This window comes from Pleurodeles waltl, chromosome 3_1 (genome assembly GCF_031143425.1).
Source record: "Pleurodeles waltl isolate 20211129_DDA chromosome 3_1, aPleWal1.hap1.20221129, whole genome shotgun sequence".
Taxonomy (NCBI): Eukaryota; Metazoa; Chordata; class Amphibia; order Caudata; family Salamandridae; genus Pleurodeles; species Pleurodeles waltl.
The window spans coordinates 1,690,516,482-1,690,536,628 of record NC_090440.1 but is presented as its reverse complement, the minus strand read 5'-3'; the positions used below and the strand labels follow the sequence as shown (position 1 = coordinate 1,690,536,628).

Below are 20,147 nucleotides of genomic sequence, written 5' to 3'. Positions count from 1 at the left end.
CTTTGAGACATTTTGTCCTACTGAAATGATTCAAATTCTATATGTCTTTAAAATTTCTATGAATTACGTTATCAGACTTTTGATTGTTTCTGGTGATTGATACATAAAAACAGTTGATTCTATGATTTCTGAGCCTGAATATTATACTCTTTTTGAAAGTGAAGATGTATTTATGAACACCGCAAATTATGTGAAAATGTTCTGTTGACATTATTATGGACACGATTACTTACATCGAGCTAGTACTCCAAGAGTAGTTTTTAGTTACACAAAATGGGAACATTGTTCGACTCCACCAATGGGGAGGTCCAAAACATATGTAGAGAAAGTCACTAACTTTTCTGGACATGATGCTAAAAATGCAGAGTCTTAATAGTCCAAATTACCAAATACAAAAGCTAGGAAAATACAGCTAACTGGCACTTAGTTAATTATTTTGGATTCCTTTGTTTTCCAGTTGGTTGTAGAATGTTGGAAAAAGTTGATTGACTTAATAAGTGTTCAGGGAACAAAAGATTGGCAGATACAAGGCACGGAGGTTTTATTTAAAGCTTGTTTAATTCATTGCAAATTATTTTTTTAAATTACAATGTCCAGCAGACAACTTGCCTTGGGTTAGCAAAAGTAAAAATGTGCCCAGTATTTCATTTGAAAATTGGCAAAATATTGTGAATGTCAAAGAATAGTTTAATGGCTGGGTTCAGAATGGTACCTTTAATATATCACTTTCAGGTCCCAACTGGAGTTATTGTGGCTAGTGGACACAAATGGTTGTCATGCATGCTTTATTAACTCTACACAGGGACTTAGAGTGAGCAGACTGGAACCTCTGGTAAATTATTTCAACAATGGTTACAATCCTCCACACTAACAGATGTAAAATACCTTTCTGTCATTTCTAAAGTTATTGACTTGCAAGATTTCTTGTTGGATCCCAGAAAATATATAATTAAATTTGGAACCTTTCACAAGTGGAAGCTGCTGAACATTTAAGGCAAATAGATAGTGAAAATTTAGAGAAAGCTTTAGCCATTGTCAATAATGGTATTGACACATTGTCCACTTGCATTTACACATCAAACAACATTGTGTTTTCTGCTATTAACATCATTCAACACAACGTGTCACAATCACAATCAAACACAAGCTTTATTTGGTCACATATAACCATCAAAGCATAGAAAAAGAAGAATCACAACAGTCCAAAAATGTATATACATAATAAATAAGTGAATAAAATATTTAAGGACAACAGTCACTAAAATATAAAAAAATAAAAAAACGAGTACGTGTATACCATGCGGCCGCAAGGAACTTGCTAACCGCGCAAATTAAGAATGGGGAAGTGTCTCTCATCAGCATCCTATGTGCAACTTTACAGTGTCCTATGCCCAGGTTCCTGCAAACTGGACGAATCCATTTCCGCTGAGCCAAACCATAGGCTGGGCAAATGAACATAAAATGTACTATAGATTCGGAAGCACAATTGCAACTAGGGCATAAGTCAAGTATAAGTGATGGTCGCCAGTTACCGGTAAAAGACTTTAACGGTAAGCACCCATTTCTAAAACGGGCATACAAACTTTTACATAATAGATCAGGGATTAAATCCAGATAAGGTTCGATTTGAGGATACCATTTATAATCAAGAAATTGTGTTGTCAATCGACCATGTGGAGTACATAAAAGGTAGTTATTCCTAACATGGGACCAGTAAACTGAATTCAAATGTTTCTTCTGAGCCCTCCCTAGTTTGTGGGGATACTTCCAAAAGTCCCCAGGTCCCAAGGCATAGAGCCACTTCGAAACATACTTGAGCCAGGGAATAGAAACTGCATTGGGTCTGCCTAAGATGTCTAGCAAGGATTCCTTGTAGACAGCAAGCTCAGGAGTAGTTCAGAAGTGCACCCAAAAGAGTAAAGGTCTTAAAGCTATCACATCAGAGATGTGGGAGAACCCAAAGTCCAGGAAAACCGGAATCAATGGTGTGCTGCGAGGGCATTCAAGAAGAGTTCTTACAAAATTATTTTCACCTACAGACAATTCGCTAACATTAGAAGGTCCCCAGACCTCAGCACCATAGGTCGCCGCACCCTGGGCCTTTGCTAAATAAGTCTTGGTAGCCAGAGAAACAGCTTTCCCAGTGGTGGAATTGTAAAAGCGCAGGACGGCACCTGACCTATGCTGAAGAAGTGCGTCGCTGTTGCCAATCTGGTCCTCCCACTGCATATTATTTATAACTCTTACTCTAAGATAGTCTATTGAACCTACCTTACTTAAGGGAGCCCCATTTAATGTAATAGTGCATCTCCTATCAGGGCCCATACTTAGTATCGTTATTTAGTTTTACTGGCATTAAGTTCCAATCCATGGTCCACACAAAAAGCACTAAACCTATTCACCAGGATCTGAAGACCCATGGGGGTTTTGGAAATCAAAAGGGAGTCGTCAGCAAATAATAAAATAGGAATATTTTGGTCATTCAACTAGGGGCATCATTTTGACAGGCAGACACAGCTTGTACCACCTCATTGATGAACAAGGTAAAAAGAGTAGGTGCAAGGACACAACCCTGTCGCACCCCCCGCCGGATATCTATACGATCAGTTAGCTCTCCTTGGCTGCCCCATCTCACCTGGGCATAAGTATTCTCATGCAACCGTTGTATTAGGTGTACTATATTCTCTGGGATGCCAATTTTATACAAAACTTCCCATAACTTCCCTCTAGGTGCCAGGTCAAAGGCAGATCTTAGATCCACAAAGGCAACATATAAGTTTTGTTTTGCCAAGACTACATATTTCCAGAATAGGAGGGTCAACCTAAAAACCTGATCCATCGTACTAGTTTTTATGATGAAAACCAGCCTGGAGTGGAGATAGTACCTGATTGTCTTGAACCCAATCCAAAAGCCTATCCAGTAACTACTTTGCAATTTTTTTTGAAGATTATCAATAAGGCTGATTGGTCTGTAATTAGCGGGCGAACCCACATCACCCTTTTTATAAATGGGAATTATTTCCGCCCCATATCAAGTTTCAGGGTAGGACCTCCTGCTGCTATAGCATTTGATAGCATATTTATGTACCAGGACCAAATAACAGGTTCAGATTTGAACAGATCCCCCGCTATCTTGTCAGGGCCTGGTGCCTTAGCCAATTTTAAGGAGTTAATAGCAGCTATAGTTTCCGCCATTGAGAAGACGATAATCTCTACAGAGCTGTCAATAGATGTTCTACAATCGACAGTCCCATAACACAATTCATCCAGAGACAGTGGTGTGGAATCCTGTGATAAAGGTAAAGCATAAAGCTGGGAGAAGTGATCCACCCATCTTTCGGGCTGGATATGCGTACTGATAGTGCCATTGCCCCCTCTATATCTTTTAGCCAGCAGCTTCCAGAAGGTCCCATTATCTTGAAGTTTGATTGCATCCAACAGACTCTGCCAAATAGTATCTTCCCAACCTCTCTTTGCCAATTGCAGGGTTTTATTGTACCTGAGTCTAGCAGTTCTAATTGCCCCCTGTGAGTGAGTCTTGATGGCTGATTTTAGAGTTAACTTGGCATTGGAGCAATCCTTATTAAACCATTCCCTAGCTTTAGTATTATCAGAGGGGTGTCTAATGGTAATTTCCCTGTAAAAAATACCCTGAAAAATCCTTACCATTTCTTCGTGGATACTCGTGGGGGACGTGCTATCTGCGAGGAGAGATTGTGTCGCTGGGGAAGGAACCACATCCCCCAGCATTCCCTGCACCCCTGGGCCTACATTAAGGGGCTTAGGAAGCACGCAGCGCAGGATGCACTATCTGCGAGGGGAGACTGTGTTGCTGGGAGGGAACCACATCCCCCTGCATTCCCGGCACCCCTGGGCCTACATTAAGGAGCTTAGGAAGCTAGCAGCGCGGGACGCGCTATCTGGGAGGAGAGACTGTGTCGCTGGGGAAGGAACCACATCCCCCAGCATTCCCTGCACCCATGGGCCTACATTAAGGGGCTTAGGAAGCACGCAGCGCGGGACGCGCTATCTGCGAGGAGAGACTGTGTCGCTGGGGAAGGAACCACATCCCCCAGCATTCCCTGCACCCCTGGGCCTACATTAAGGGACTTAGGAAGCGCGCGGGAACGTGATATCTGCGAGGAGAGACTGTGTCGCTGGGGAAGGAACCACATCCCCCAGCATTCCCTGCACCCCTGGGCCTACATTAAGGGGCTTAGGAAGCGCACAGCGTGGGACGCGCCTGGGCACAGACCGGGCCAAGTCTGGCCCGTCTTCATCCGTCATTGCCTGTTTGAGCCTGGGCTGGGCCGATTCTGTAAGCCCTGGAAAGTTAGCACCTCCGTTAAAGTAGCTGATGGTTCCATTTCTTTTCTCCTTATTTTAATATTGGACTGATTAATTATGGGGAAACGGAAGGCCGCAGATATTCCCGTGCCTTACTCTGGCATTAAGAACCAAAATAAATGGTCAATTAGTAAAGCGACTGGCCATCCTAACAATAGTAGCAATCCTCTTGAGGCAATAGACACTTTATTTGAAAAGGTGGAAGCCATGTTGAGAAGCACCTCTATTCCACCTCCTATATGCCATGATACCATCTCATACAAGAAGATTCCCGATATTTTTAGGAAAAGGCCACAGATGTCCAATTTGACCGTAGAGGCCGAACTGCATACTGCTCCATCAGCTCAGATACCAACACCTCCTTCTATGACGAGTATCCCCCGTGTGCCGAGCCCGTTGAGTGCCCTCTAATTGGGTATAAATAATCTTCGCCTTCTTTAAGTGCAGAGGTTTTGGTTTCTCCTGACATGTTATGTTCCAATCGCTATGCTGCCCTGACAGAACTTAGAGAATCCTCTGAACGCGATTTGCACTTATCTTATGTAGAACACAAAGAAGGAAATCCTATACCTCATTTATCCTTGTCTCAGGACAGACAAGCACAATTAAATGGAGTACTTGACCTGGCCACCATTTCTCAGAAGTTGGACGATTTAAAGAACTTGGTACTATTAGTCCTGAACAAACATGTGGGAGAACATGCACAGAGGGTAGTGTGTAATTGTCAGCGGTTCAGCGGGGGCAAACTTATCCCTGCTTCAGATGGGGCACCTACCGCTCCATCTGCAATAGAAATCAGTGCCCAAGTGGTCAAGCCCCCCACATGTATGGTTTCAAATGTAAGTCCTGGTAGTATGGTGGTAAATAGTATAGAGAATTGCCCTACTGTGCAAGCATTAACTGGCTGGATATATACCCCAGACTCCAAAAATGGGATTACTTGTGGACCAGGGAAGCGGTTTATAACCCAACATGTAGACTCTACCAAGGGTTCACTGGGAGATATTAGAGCTCAGGTGCATGCTGGATCATCTAAATTCCCCCTTTGGCTCTTTAAGGTCATCTTAAGAGGGCTCATATCGAGTCGGGCACATCGCCCCGCCAACAAGAATGGGGGTCGAGGCTAGAGGAGAAAAGGCGGTTTTATTTATATGGTGCGGGTGCCTAGGTTACCCATTGGTTTTGGAGAAACACAGGATTCCCTTATAAATAAGTTGATTTATTGGTTACGAATGCAGAGGAATTGCCTTTCTGTCATTCGGCTGATATTCTCGAGGTGGGTAGACACAGTCAACCAGGATCAGAGTTTGATTTTATTTTTATTTTCGTTGTAGATAACTTTTTGGTGGATAACCTCATTGATTTTGATTCACGCACTCACTATTTGAGGGCTTCTATAGGATCTGGTATCAAACTTCAATCTCATCCACCCTGGGGTAGGTTAAGAAGCTTTCCCACCCTATGTTATGGCCCCTCAGGAGAGACCCAGGATTCTGGTAGAAGATGTGTCCCAACCACGACAGAGAATCCTCTCCATTCACTATCTGAAATAGAATGACTATCTAATGTTTCTTCCTTAAGTACCCCTATTGTAGTTTTTGGGGCTAGTCGTGAAGAGTGTATTGGTAATTCTGAGAATGTTGTGCATCTTAGACCTAGGGTCCAGATCCCCTGCTTAGAATTTTCTATTATGTCCTGGAATTTGGCAGGTATAGGTAAAAAGTTGGGAGACCCTGAGTGGGCTAGTTTTATAAATAAGCAGGACATATGTTTATTTCGGGAAACTTGGGCAGAAGATCCAATATTTTTAGATGGGCTTGTGACATACTTTTCTGCTGCCCAACCTGCATCTGGGGGTTTTGGTCGGCCTAAGGGGGGTCTCATGATTCTGTTAAATAAGAATTTAAAATGCGACCATCCAGCACTACGCATTAACTCGCATGATCTATTGGGTGTTCAACTTGTATTTCAACTTGATTTCAAAATGATTATAATCAATGTGCACGCAAGATCTGTTTCCCGAGGCACAGAGTCTCAAAACACTTGCCCAGTTAGCTAAATATATGGAGACCCTGCATCTACTAACTAAATTAGTAGTTGCAGGGGATATGAACTGTACTTTTGAACCCAATAATCTTAACAGTAATCTGACGACTGAGGAGGTTGAACTTTGAGGCATCCCTCAATTGAACGAGAATGTTCAATGTATTGGCTCTTGTGCTGCTTCACAGTTGACTTCCCTTTGTTTTAGATTTGGATTGAGAGCATGTAGTGGTCATACTAGATCTAATTTAAATATTGCACCCACTTTCAAGCGAGGTCTTTCCTCCGGTGTCATTGATTATTTTTTGGTGGACATTAGGCTTTGGTCTCTCTCTGTAGATATGAAGGTAGAACTTCGCCATGACAGCGACCACAACCCTCTACTCCTTACCTTATTTAGTAAGGTGTTTAGGAGAGTTCAGGATACTTGGATTTCCGAGGTTCCGGGACCCCTTTTGAATCACAGGCAAACTCGTGTTAGCTGGCCTAAAGTAATGTAAAATCCTTATCTGGTTAAGAAAATGTATTAATCTTTCTTAAAAATGTTGTCTGGCTTTGAGGAGTATGAGGCCAGTGACATTCCAATTTTGAGTATCCACGAACACTTGTCATTTTTACACCATGGACAAAGCCAGCTTTGGTTAATTATGCAGTTGAGTTGGACGTTACAAGTTCTGAAAGTGTTTGCGTGGCCTGGAAGCACGTTAACACTAAGGAGTTATTTGCCCCATTTAACCTGACATGAAAAGAGGTAATGGCGAAGAAAGAGGCTAGTTACCTTCTGCTCAATATTGAGAAATTAGAAAAGGTGCTTTTTACTGTAGCCAAAACACCATCATCAGTGTGGTTAATACATGGAGTGATCTCACTGCCAGTATCAATATTTTAATTCACTTCTTGTTTGTAACATTTTCCTGTTGGAAGGTTTGAGCAGTTAGTAAATAGGAACATTTATGAGGTGTAGGAGTTGCCCTTTGATTTCAAATACTTGAACGGCGACAAGGAGGTTTTTCTTAGCTGAAGAGGTTGTGAAACTTTTGTAAGCCATTCTTTGATTTGTAAACAGGTGACATTGCACAGCGCATGCAACTTAGCTTGCTGCTTGAAGGGTATTCCCATCCTTTTGATTCGCACAATGTTTCAGTTACTTTCGTATGGAGTTACTTGATGCTGAGTGATCAAGGCTTTTGTGGGATGACAGCAGGTGTCTTTGATATGATTTCTGTTTGTCAAATAGTGACCTCTTGTGGAAATGTGCTTTTCCCACCCACACAAGGTAAAATGTATGTGTGGCCTCATATTGCTACTTTTAATGTCATTTTCGAAAAGCTGAGCAGACTAAAAGCACTTTTGTTTCAAAAACATGTGACCCTCACATCTGCCCATGAAACATATGGCCTGCAGGTGGCAAGGTTGTTTGCAGAAATACAGTCCCTTTTAAATACAAACTTTCCAAAACACCTTGGTGAATTGGTCAGTCACATTTTTAATGCATTTAAAACCGCAGGGTTTGTACACTTTTTTAAGGCTGTAGGATATGGGTTTGTCAGCACCTTCCAGATGGTGTTTGGAGTTATACCTTCAGCCATCCACTTACTTTTTCAAAGTGTTTTTTGAGGGCTCCCAATTGTTTTGGCATTAATTGGTGGTATCTTGCTGTCGCTATTTTTAATTCGTAATGGCTGCCCCATCTGAACTATGAGGAATGATGGAGCTCCCCCAGCCCAATTGTGTTGTGAATGCATTATGCATTAGAGCAGCATTATTGGAGGAACTTGACAAGAATTGTTTTTTGTCATTTCGACCACTTCTCTGCTGTGTGCAGCCCATCTTCCTTTGCGTATGGTGCCCTTTCTAATGTGCACTGGAACTGTGTCTTGCTTTGCAACATGTACTTTTTATGGACATTAATCTGATGATGTTCACAATGAGGGTTCAATGCCGGAGTTGTCCCACAAGAATGCGGTTGATACGTGACCCCTATGAGCGGCCCTTTCAGCCTGGTCCCCCAACATCTGGCACACCATGGAATCCTGCCTCCTCAGCCGTGACCGTGGCTGAAACAATGGATCACATGTGCTTCTTCCACCTTTTGAATGAGGCTCTGGTGGTTTTATCCTTTGATGTTTTTAATGACGCAAGATTCTGATGGTTTTTATTGGCATCTTTTTACAAATTGATTTTTTAAATTCAGCCTTATACTCTGGCCTGGTCTACTTGTCAACATAGACATGTTATCTCTTTAATGTATATAGTTTATATTACATTTGATTTTAAGTTAACTGTTTTATATTCTTACTTATTTTAGGTCCTGGACCCTACACTCCGGGTACCGGCAAGAGGAGGGTGTTGTGGGTTCTCCTTAGTGCCTGGGTTGGACACCCTTATTTTGGGATTAGGTCTGTAGCCTGTGCCTTTTACACGTAGACACGTTTTTATTAATTTCATATTTTTTAGCAGAGCCAGCTTTTAGCTCATGTTTTTATATTTTAATCAGCTGCTTCTTTCTGAGAAGACATAGTTGTTTGCGCTGCACATTTTATCAGCCCTTTGCATGCATTTCACTTTGTGCTCTTTTCAAGGCTGTCATGTTCGGTACATGATATTCTAACTTGTATTACTGCTTCAGGAGCTCAGAAGTCAGTCCCTATTTTTTAGTTATGTGATCACGTCAGGCCTATTGTTAGAACATTGCAGGATTTATTATATAAACAACACATAGGTTTAAGGGGGGCAGAAGGCATTCCAGTCATGGCCCTCCTGCGAAGTACACCATTCCATTAAAAACTGTGCCGGTCCAGTGATTCTTCAGCCAACTGAGAGGAGTACCATCCAGACAACAGATAGACCCTTGCCAACCTTTTCAAGTATGGGATTTGGTGGTACTTCTCTTAGACCGATATATGCAGAAGGGTTACCACTGCTAAGCTCTCAGATGTTAGACATAGGTTTTAGGTAGGAAACATTTAAGGTTTTAGGATCATAAAAAGATGGTGGGGTTGTTTATCCTCTTTACACTAACTGTAATGATGATCACTGTTTTATGTTTTATCTGCCTTATTATCGCTTTTTTATATCAGGATGTAATAGCTTTAATTAATGCATTGAAATCCATCTTGCATCTCTTATTCTGGTTTGGTGTTTGTGAGTCTTTGTAACTGAGAGAAAGGGGTATGATCTTTTCACCACAACTTCCCTGAGAAGTCAGAGTGTCATATTTAGGTTGCCACAAATCACCTTTACTTTCTAGGTTTGGGTGAGTTACTGTGGGATAGTCAGGATTCAGGCCGATAGCTTCCAGGTGGTGTGGGACTGTCTCAGTCACCCACACTTGGTGGTGGTGCTGCCCTAAAACATGCAGTCTTATTTCCGTAATAAGAACACCATGACAGACAAAAGCATGGACACACTACAGTTTGCTTTAGCTAGATTGCTTTTCTTCAGCTGATCCCACTGTGATTGGGGCTCTACTTTGATTTTTTCTTCTTCCCTGTAGTCACTGTTGAACTATTGCTATTTGTAGCTATGGTTTACTCTGTCACACTCACTTCAAAGAAACCCTTTTCTCCTTTGAAATGGATGTTTATTGTGACAATAAATGGTATCTGCTTTTATTGTAACAACAGATGTTATCTGCTTCCAAATGTATTTTCACTAAGACATGGATGCAATTGCTTTTTTATGTGATAGGATTTTTGCCAAATGTTTCATTCTTTTTCTTGCTTGGGGAGATTAACTGATTTGCTTAGAATCACATGGGTGTTTATGCTGAGACCTAACAATCAATGGCAAAGTCAATAGGTCTCTCCTTTCAGACTATGCCATTGTACATCATTGCCATTGCAGACTTTGGCAATGATTTGTAGCCATGCTATATAATAGTGTGGCTGCTGTACAGGATGGAAACAAATAATAATAAAATGACTTTGACGCATCCAGTGCTATTACACCAGTGCTTCATTTGTAAATAAAAACGTGCTGGTGCTCAAAGCCCTCCTCTTACACATGCGGCTGCCTCAATTAAATGTGCAAACATGGAATACTGAGGCAGCATAATCCTGAAGCCATCCGGGCCTCTTCAATGTATTTACAGCCACTCCCTTCCCCTTAAGCTCACTCTTGCAGCTTTCTCCCATTGTGACGCTTTTTCGTTTTTGTCTTCCTCTGTCTATCCCGTATGTGTCTTTTACTCGCAGTAAATGCTTGAGGAGGAAAAATCAGTACTGGCCCTAAAAAAAAGTGTCGGTGCCCCGCACTAGAAATAACAAGCACAAATTAAGTACTGTCTTACACTTAAAAATGTGCATTAGCCATGGTTGCGTCCTAGTGCTTTTTAAAGTTATTTTTAGCCACACTGCAAAGCATCCTCGCTGCTGTAAGCATGCTTCAAAACATTGCCAAGCTAATAGCTCTCAAAGGCGAGACCTGTTTGCTTTGCTAATGCTTGTTTTCTTTATGGAAACATACCTTGTGTGTTGGTGAATGTCATGAGGCAGTGATATTTGTAGATATCGTTTCAAATTGTTCATATACTGATCCATCTTTTTCTTCTTGGTCTCTGCAGGAGCTGGGGTGTTTGCTTCACCTACGGGACATGGTTCGGGTTAGAGGCATTTGCTTGCAATGGACACACCTACTGTGATGGGTATTTCTGAAATGTGTTTTTACCCCCGTTAGCACCTGCACTACAAATATAATTATCTCTAGGTGGGCACAGAGGGGGTAGGCAGCTCTTTTGAGTTCAGTACAGTGTTTTAGGTGGTATGAGTTGTGTCCGGTGAGTGAGAGGCAGGCCGAGGTATTCTATTCAGTTCTCAGAAATAAGAAAGCATTTCAAGGTTCTCCAAAATGGCATTGGGGTTAGACTGCCATTGATTTTGGCAAGGTGTTTGTTTCAAACTTTGGGTGGTTGCAGGGGAAAGATTTGGGGCTTGATTTAGAGTTTGGCAGACGGAGTTACTCCGTCACCAACATAACAGATATCCTGTCCGCCGTATTACAATTCCATTATACCCTATGGAACTTGCAATATGGCAGACGAGATGTCCATCACGTTTGTGGCGGCGTAATCCCCTATGCCAAGCTCTGAATCAGGCCTTTGGTCTCCTGTCCTCATGTACTGGGATTTGGGTAAACTGAGAAGATTGTAGATTGAAGAGCAGAGTGATCTGTTCAGCTAGTCTGTACACCTGCCTGAGTCTGGCTTTGCACACATAAATAAAACTCTGGTCTGGGTCTTGTGGATTGGTCTGGAGGGTTTATTTTACTTGGGTTAATTTACTCTTTGTGTGAAAACCAGATCTATATGCATATGAATTATCCAGATGTAGAGACTGGGCTTATGTGTTCCTTCGGTGGTCTGGCCTTCAGTTTCAGAATCCCTGCATAGTTGGTGATTGATATAGGATATAGGTACTGAAAGTCTCAAAAAAGTTCACATCATCTAACCTGCAACCTTACTAATAGTTATGTTTGCGCTGTGCCTTTTTCTAAGATTATTGAGAGCCTGGCCTTGTAGTTTTACTGTGTACCATGGTAGCAGTCTGGGACCGCTCCTGTGCCAGCCGACAGCTGAGGATTGAACCTCAGTAATGGAGTATGTGGTTCCTTGGCTCTAGGTTTGGGTTTTGGGAAGTTCTCAGAATCTCAGACAAAGTTCTAACTTTTTTAAATCAGGGTGTGTGTGTATGGCCTTGAGGATCATTATATTTATTGTGGAAGTTGATCCTTGACTGTGGTGCTCTGAGTGCTGAAGCCATATTGCTGGTGTGTGAGGAACAAAGAACTGCTGCCGTGGGCTAGAGTGAAGAACATCTGCTCTGCTTTATAAATACTCTGTCGTAGAACTGGATCCATAGCTAGCGAAAGAGAATTTTCTTCGTGGCATAAGTGGAGAGATGTCTGTGTTCAGAGGCAGCAGGTGTCTTGTGACCTACCTCATAAGTGTGTGTGCAGAGGAAGAGGTGAGTGATTATGTACCTTTAATTGTACATCTTTGCCCCTGTGATTCTGCTCCTCTGGTGTTAGCTTCGGTAGGCGTTGATAATGACATAGCAAATTACCTTTGAGTCTCCGTCTGCGTTTGTGTGTTGTTTTGTCTCTGTCCCGATATGTTTTTTATTTTCAGTGGTGCATCAGGTGAAGCAACACCTTCAATGACTGACTCCTTGTGTAACTGCTTCTCAGGTCTGCATGCAGTGAAGTTACCTTGGCCTGCCAGTTTTTGCTTTCCCATCAAATGGCAGATGGCGGCTGGGGAGAAGACTTTGAATCGTGCAAACAGCGGAAATATGTGCAAAGCAGTAACTCCCAGATCCACAACACATGCTGGGCCCTACTAGGACTGATGGCTGTCAGGTAATGTCTCCCCACCCATACCCCCCGCTGTGGCCCAGAGCTGTCTGGTACTTTGTTGCTGTGTGTCTGCACCCTCATCCCTGCTGGAACCCATCGGGATTGCTGGCCACGGTTTACTCACTCCCCGTATTGTTGTTTCCTTGCTGCCTTCTACTTGAGCAGCCATTGTGTCTCTAACTCAAATAACAAGATGTTAAAACAAGATACTATTTCTATTCTCAATGTAGTGTCTGTTTATGTCCAGGACCTCTTCTTGAAGACACGTCACTGTTCAGTGGGAAACTAGTGCAGTGATATAAGGGTTTGGATAATACGATGGGTTCGCTGAGTGCTAGCAGAGGCATGTGTTGAACCTTTCAAATATGCAGATCTGAATTTAGTAAGGCAAGTTCAGCTTGGACATAACTAGACCATAAATAGAACCTATACCACTGCGTTCAGGTCTTCTTACAAGTTATATTGTTTTTGCCTTTAGTCTCTTTCCTCTGGGCTCTTTAAGTGAAAAGCAACACACAAGACTGTGGGTCACTTTTGATGTGCTTCTTGAATGCTCTGTAACTTAGGGCCATATGTACGAAAGCTTTTTTCCATAGACACAGAATGGGTAAAATCCTTTGGTACATCTGGCCCTTAGAAACAAAAACCTGAGAGTAAGGGCAGTTAAAAGCCTCCCTTTCGATATTTTTAATTCAAATGGTGCATTTTAGGGTAGGCTTCAACTGTTAACCCTAACAACAAGGAAGACCCGATTCCCTTAATTTGTTCCACATTTGATTTATGACATCTTACTAAACTGGTTAGAAGACAGAACCTGGACTCAGCTTCCCCTCTGAGAGCATCAGGCATGCCTTTTGTCAGCCACACAGTGCATGAGGTTGAGAGTATTCTCCTGAAGCAGCCAGTGTTCCCACAAAAAATGCATTTATCCTTTTGATGTTCAGCCCTGGGGTTCTAATTGCATGAGATGGTGCCTCGAACTTGAAGCTCCCAATTGCTGCCATTCTCACTGGACTTTATGCTTGTTTACATTATCTAAATTGTTATTTTTATGTCTAGAATTGAGATGCTTTTAGTTGTATTTTTTATTCGTTAAATTCCTTTTTTGGGATGAGAAAACAATAGTGTGTTTTCTCCTCTATATTAGACCCTAGGAAAATTGACATGCACTTCCTTAGGAATATTGACAGACAGTTTCTAGGTATCCCTCATGTCTCTCTGCTAATAAACCACCTTTCATGCACATAATGAGATTTAGATGGTGGATATAAATGCACTTTCAACCAACTAGAGCAACAACTTCAGACTTATATATTCCACTGAGCTCCCAGTTTATATAGGCATTGTTTATTTGAGCCGAACTGTAGCAGAAAGGCGACACTTTATGGAATACTAACAAGAAGTACATGTTACAACATTTTTTAAAGAGTTTCTATTGCTCACATGAAGGAAACTAGTAAAATACCATCTGCAGAGCTTCTTTGAGGAGCCATATTTGGCCTCTGTAGCCACTGATCCTTAAATGTCAAAGTGACTTTTATTGCAAAGAACACATTTAGAACGGAGGCACATTTACACTCGGGTAAAATTGGGAGGTAGATTTGGTGGTTGGTGAGTGATTGCTTACTCTACCAGACCATTATGTACTGGCTTGCCAGTAGAGTTGATCTCAGTATAGTCAGAAATGTTGTCTTTAGAATAAATGTTAACGTTTGTTAGATCAACCTCTGTAGAAGCTACATTTGCCTTGATTGTCAAACAATTGATTTTAGTGCACAGGTTTGTCAGTGTCACAGGTCTACCACTCCTCACAAAGAGAACTGTCCTTTCTCTCCCACTCAGATGGCTACAATAAGCCATCATCTGACTGTTCAGGAAAAGGGATGGGAGCTCAGTGCTAAAACGTAGAACACTGAACTCTGTCTTCTATGATAGCTGAAACTTTCCTCTGAGCAGGCTGCCTTCTTGCTGTCCTCGGCAGCTAGCTAGTTGAGAAAGTAACCATGTGGCATGAGCTTTGTGTGTTGTATGAAACAGTTTACTGCAATATATGTGCGTCTGTGTTCACAACTGTTTCAAACTGTTTTTTCTAACTGTTTGATTTTCTATGTGTCTATTTCCAGTTGTATATTTTGTTTCTATTTTTGTGTTTGTGTCTTTAGGAATTAAAGTTTTTGTACCTATGTCATATATGGAGTGTGTCTGTTTTTCTCCTTGGACGTTTGTTCATGTGCATCCCTCCTTTTTAGGGTCGAGCGCGCAAAGCGCTCTGTCCCTGGCGTAATCTCTCTATGGGCTTTTAACCACGCCCATCAGTTTGGTTGGTGTGTGGGTTTCCTTTAAAAATTCACTTGATTTAATTAGTGAAAGGTATGCACACATCATGCCTTTTCCGGTGTTTAGCCCACCTCAAGAGCACCGGCCAACTACTGAACACACACAAGGCTCCATGTTTTCCATATGGTTTCTGGACTACTTTTTCTTTTCATTTCGTACGCATTGCGATCTCGCTGGGTAGTAGTCGAGCACTTTGCATGGCATGGATAAATGCACTTTTGCCGGTTACATGGATGATTGCACTTTTGCCATTACGTTTCACTGCGAGCGAACTTCTGTTTCCTTTTGTGTGTCTGCTTTGTGCTCATGGCGGCCGTCGGCTCGCTTATGTGAAACTGTTTTACTTTTCAGTTTATGTGGCAAGGAAAGTCCGGTTAGGAGTTTAAAATGCTAATAGCTCTAACTCGAGCAAACGCTTGACCCATGGCATTGCAAATGCTTCTTGTTGTGTTTGTGTTGCTGTCTGTAGCACTTGCCTTCCTGTTTGTACTAGTGTGTCTGTGCCAGTTGTGTTCTGTGTGTCATTTTGCGTGCCTGCTTGTTTGTTGATGTCTTTTGGTGTCCATATGTATGCTGTGTGCTCATGTCTATGTTTGACACTGAATCTTACATCGTGTTTTGGAGCAGGTTTCCAAATGTTGCAGTACTTGAAAAAGGCATCCAGGTTTTGATTGACAGACAGCAAAGCAATGGAGACTGGCCTCAGGTAAGACAAAGTGACATCCGAGATAGTTAGCTGGGACATCTTGCTGTGCATAAAGAGTTGGAAGGTTCCTTACAGCCTTGTAGATGATGCAGGAGGTCTTGACATTTTACAAAACAAGTTCATTTCTAAACTGAAACTTGAAATATGTATTCATCATTCTGATTACTTCATTGCAGTAGCAAAGTGTCCTCCCTGTGCAGAGAGAAAACAGTTCTCTTTCCCATTTCTCCATCGCTAACAATCACCAGCATTTCGCAGTGTTCCTTTGTTTCATGATGTATACCTGGGTTTTGAGTCCTACTGTGTCGTCATTCACCAGATGGTCCCTTTAAGGATGGGTGTTTAGCGCCTTGTTATGGAAAAATACCGTTTGGTACCAGTTGAATTAGGAGGTGAATGCCTCAACCTGATAACTTAGTTATCGAAAGTCAACAAAACGTAAACTACCTCTTTTCACCAACACAGTTTCGCACTCATTAATAGTGCCTTGCACCACGCCATCAACCAGGTACCATGCTCAAAAAATGTCCTACCATTCTCCATCAGATATCACACTCGTAGCAAAAGTGATCCCTCAGCTGACTAACTAGATATCACACTTAGGCCCTCATTACGAACATGGCAGTATACCCGCCACCGACCATGCTGAGGGTCAACGGAAGACCGCCAGTGGTGGCAGGCATCCCGCCATATTCTGACGCATGGATCCTCACCACCATTGATGGCGGTGAGGCTCGCCATGCGCCATGCTGGCGGTCGGTGACAGGGGTGGATGCTGCTCCAACCTCCCCACCACGCCAGTCCAGACACCGCCACACCTATAATGATGCAGTCATAGGCGTGGCAGTGTATGGAGGCGCGGTGATGCCGGCGGAGCAACATCCAAGGAGCCCGTTCCCACCCCAGAGCAGCGCCACAGAACAGGTAAGTGCTGTCTGAGAAGGAAGGGTGTGTGTGTGTGTTGAGTGTGTGAGTGCATGGGGGTGTGCATGTGTGTTTGTGAAGGGGGGATGTGTGTCTGCGTGTATGAATGCGTGTGTGCATGTAGGAATATGAGTGCATATGGATGTGGGGGGTTGGGGTTTGGGGGGGACCTGTATGAGGGTGGGGGATGGTGAGGGGGGTTTGGGGAGGCCTACAAGGAGATTGGAGGGATGAGGGGTCTGTTTTCAGGGTTCGGGGGTGGGAGCAGTTCTAGGGGCTTGAGGGGTTGGGTGGGGGTTGTGGTAAGGGGTTGGCCTGGCGTGTCACATACAGGTGACAGGAACCCGCATGCTTTCTGCCAGGGATTACCTGGCAGGGTATCCCGCCAGGAAATCCCTGGTGGAAATGGGATCATTATCCCACCTCCGTTCTGGCCTCCACCGCCGGGTCGAAAGTGCCTACCATCGGCCTGGCAGTCAAATCTGGCCTGCCGGTGGGTAGTAGTGGACTGGCTGCTTTGCAGCCAGTTCACTACTTTGCTCATCATATGGCAGTCTGAACCGCAATGCCGTTTGCGGTAAAGACCGCCACCACCGGCATGGCGGTCATTACTGCCATGTTCATAATGAGGGCCTTAGTGTCAGTACTATCCCTCGCCAGCAACAAAATAACAAACTTTTCTCAGTAGCATACTGCTATGCAACCAAACATCACATGCATAGCAAGTGGGCTACCTACTCCCCCAACCAAATATCACATTCACTAATTGAACTTTGAAAATTCTCTGTTGGCATTTATAAGAATATATAGCAATAACATTGCATAGGGTTGATATACATTACATATATGTAGAGTTCAGTTTCCTTAACAAAGACACTTTTTTCCATCTAATAAACAGCAACTAACTACCCCACCATAGCGTTACTCATGAAAATGTTTACATAAAATCCAGCCATATGGAGGGGCTGCTATCAAAGTTGACTGACTGCGTCTTTTTGACACCCTATCACCTTAGTCATAACTCTAATTCTCATCCTTGCAATATCTATAGGAGAATAACGTAAACGGGCTATAAGGAAATTTAATTGCACTTCCTTTCTTCATCGGCCAAATATCATGCTATGCCTACATCTCCAGTGGTGGCTGCAGCAAATCTCAATGGTGGGGGGTAGAGGGGGAAATAATAATTATAAAAAGGTACCTGTCCTGCCACGGCTGGCCGCCTCGCTCCTGATGGTGTCCCAGCAGTACCTGGGACACCAGCACAGGCTCCTCACGGAATCCTGGTGCTGCTCTCATGCTATACCTAACATGAAGCAGCACCAGGATTGGTCTGAGCGGCTCGGTCTGCCGCTCAGACAGTGCACTGGAGTCTGATATACTTGTCAGGCGCACTGCTCATTTCCACCAAGCCAATGAAACCTTTTTATTCATTCAAGCTCTAAAAATAGTCATAAAAAGCACAACAATTTGTTTAGGTACAGATGAACAGTAGAAGAGCACTTGAATTTATTACTAAACCTATTAGTACTTAAGGTTCATCAACTAAACACTCCACTTAATAAAATACGACAGTGAAATACTATTTAAAATAAAAGTATGAACGCTTAGGTGCAGTTGATTAATTATTTAATTCTGCTGTCTCTGGTAAAACCCAGAGTGGGCAAAATATCACACTTACTGCAGTTGCCCAACGCTTTTTCATCAACCAAATATTACACTCCTTTGAAGACCACTAATCCTCATCAGTTGAATGTCACACTACCCACTTCTCTAACCAAATACCAAGCTCAGCCAATTCACTACCCCTTTTCACCACACAGACATTGAACTCCTAGCAAATGTGCTACATTCTTTGCTGACCAGATAATAAATGGATCTGAAGTGCATTACCCTTTACCAACTGAACATCACGGTCCTAGTAAATGCACTGCTTTCTTCACAAACCATATGTGGCACTCGGCAAGAGCACTGAGACTCTTCAAATGGGCAGTCTTGTATTACCACCCAAGCAGCATGTTCGAGGCCAGTGCTCAAAACAATCTTTTGGCTTTGCTATTGATGGTTAAAGTAACTAATTATATTTCATTTACCTCTTCTTAGCTGTGAGATTTCCAACATGCCTTGAAAAGTTAAAAACAGAGGCTAACGTTATGCCTTGTCTCCATCTTCTGAATAGGTCCATCTTGAGTGGCCCCTCCCTTTTGAACACAAAGATTTCAATGCTGAAGTCAAGCATGCATTCTGACAGAACCTTAACACTTCTTTCTGTTTTCCCATTAGGGTAACACCTCGGGAGTCTTCAGCAAAAACTGTGCCATTAGCTACACAGCCTACAGAAACATTTTCCCTATATGGACCTTGGGGCGCTTCTCGCGACTGCACCCCAAGAGCCGATTGGCTGGCAAGCTGAAGACCTAACAGCTTAGAGACAAATGCACATCTCTTACGGGCCGGAGGAAGGGGCACACTCGTATCAGGACAAGCATGGTGCATATTCAGGGTGTTATGTCCGAAATGATACATCGAGAAACCCTAACACTAATGTGTAATAAAATAAAAGTTTTACCGCTCAGTTTTAAGACACACAAGGCTGTTCCACAGATTTGCACATTATACAAACATAACACAATGGTGGTTGATCCAGGTAGTTGCACCACTACCACAGGCCGAAACTGTACTCAAGCCACACCAGCTATGCAGTTGTACTCGCAAATTCACAGACCTCCACCACCACACACAGATTTATATATCTCTATGCACTACATACCTACACACAAACTCATCAAACTCTTACAGACACACAACACTGCTCAGCAGGGGAGAGGTTAGATGGATGGCAGTGTCCAACTCTAGCCGGCTACTTACAGATACTGAACAGAGACTGCCCTTAACAGGCACACAATACAGACAGACCTAGCAATATCAGCAAAGAAATGATCTAGTTTAGTGCAGAAAAGGGGGAACTTGCTGGAATAGATGCTCAGTGAGCTTGCAGCTTCAGTTGAAGGCTGTTGCCACAAAGGCCATGGCCACTTTACTGCAGCATGTATGACCAGGAAGGAAGGCCTCTTCACCTGGGAAGACTGCAATGGATTCGGCAGAGCTAAAAACATCCTTAGTCCTGGGAACCAGCAGATGGCCAGTAAATGGCCCTGACCATGGAGACGCCAGGCTCGGTCAGCTCGTGTTCTTGTTAATGTCCTTTGTCTCTAAAAATTGAGATTCCTACGAGAAACCCTGAATGTGAAGAAATCAAACTCTGCTGAAAGTTATGAGGACACACAGTGAGGGTGAAGTTCTCCCATGCATGAGTATACTGTCCTACAACCACTCGTGATCATCATGCTAAAGATGATGCAACAGGGGACAAACCATCAAACGAGGATAGTTCCTAACGTAAATGTTATTTTTTAATGTTAACTTTAACATAATA

General features: G+C 42.9%; 1 protein-coding gene across 1 annotated transcript in view; it reads left to right on the top strand.

Annotated features, from left to right (window-relative positions):
• Positions 1-19,248, top strand: part of LOC138283405 (lanosterol synthase-like) — a 204,966-nt gene extending 185,718 nt beyond the window's left edge. The window contains exons 18-21 of the mRNA XM_069221371.1: positions 10,955-11,035; positions 12,577-12,747; positions 15,709-15,787; positions 18,995-19,248. Of these exons, the coding sequence (XP_069077472.1) occupies positions 10,955-11,035; positions 12,577-12,747; positions 15,709-15,787; positions 18,995-19,132 (469 nt within the window). The 3' untranslated portion in view covers positions 19,133-19,248. The remainder of the gene's footprint in view (positions 1-10,954; positions 11,036-12,576; positions 12,748-15,708; positions 15,788-18,994) is intronic.
• Positions 19,249-20,147: the final 899 nt, after the last annotated feature.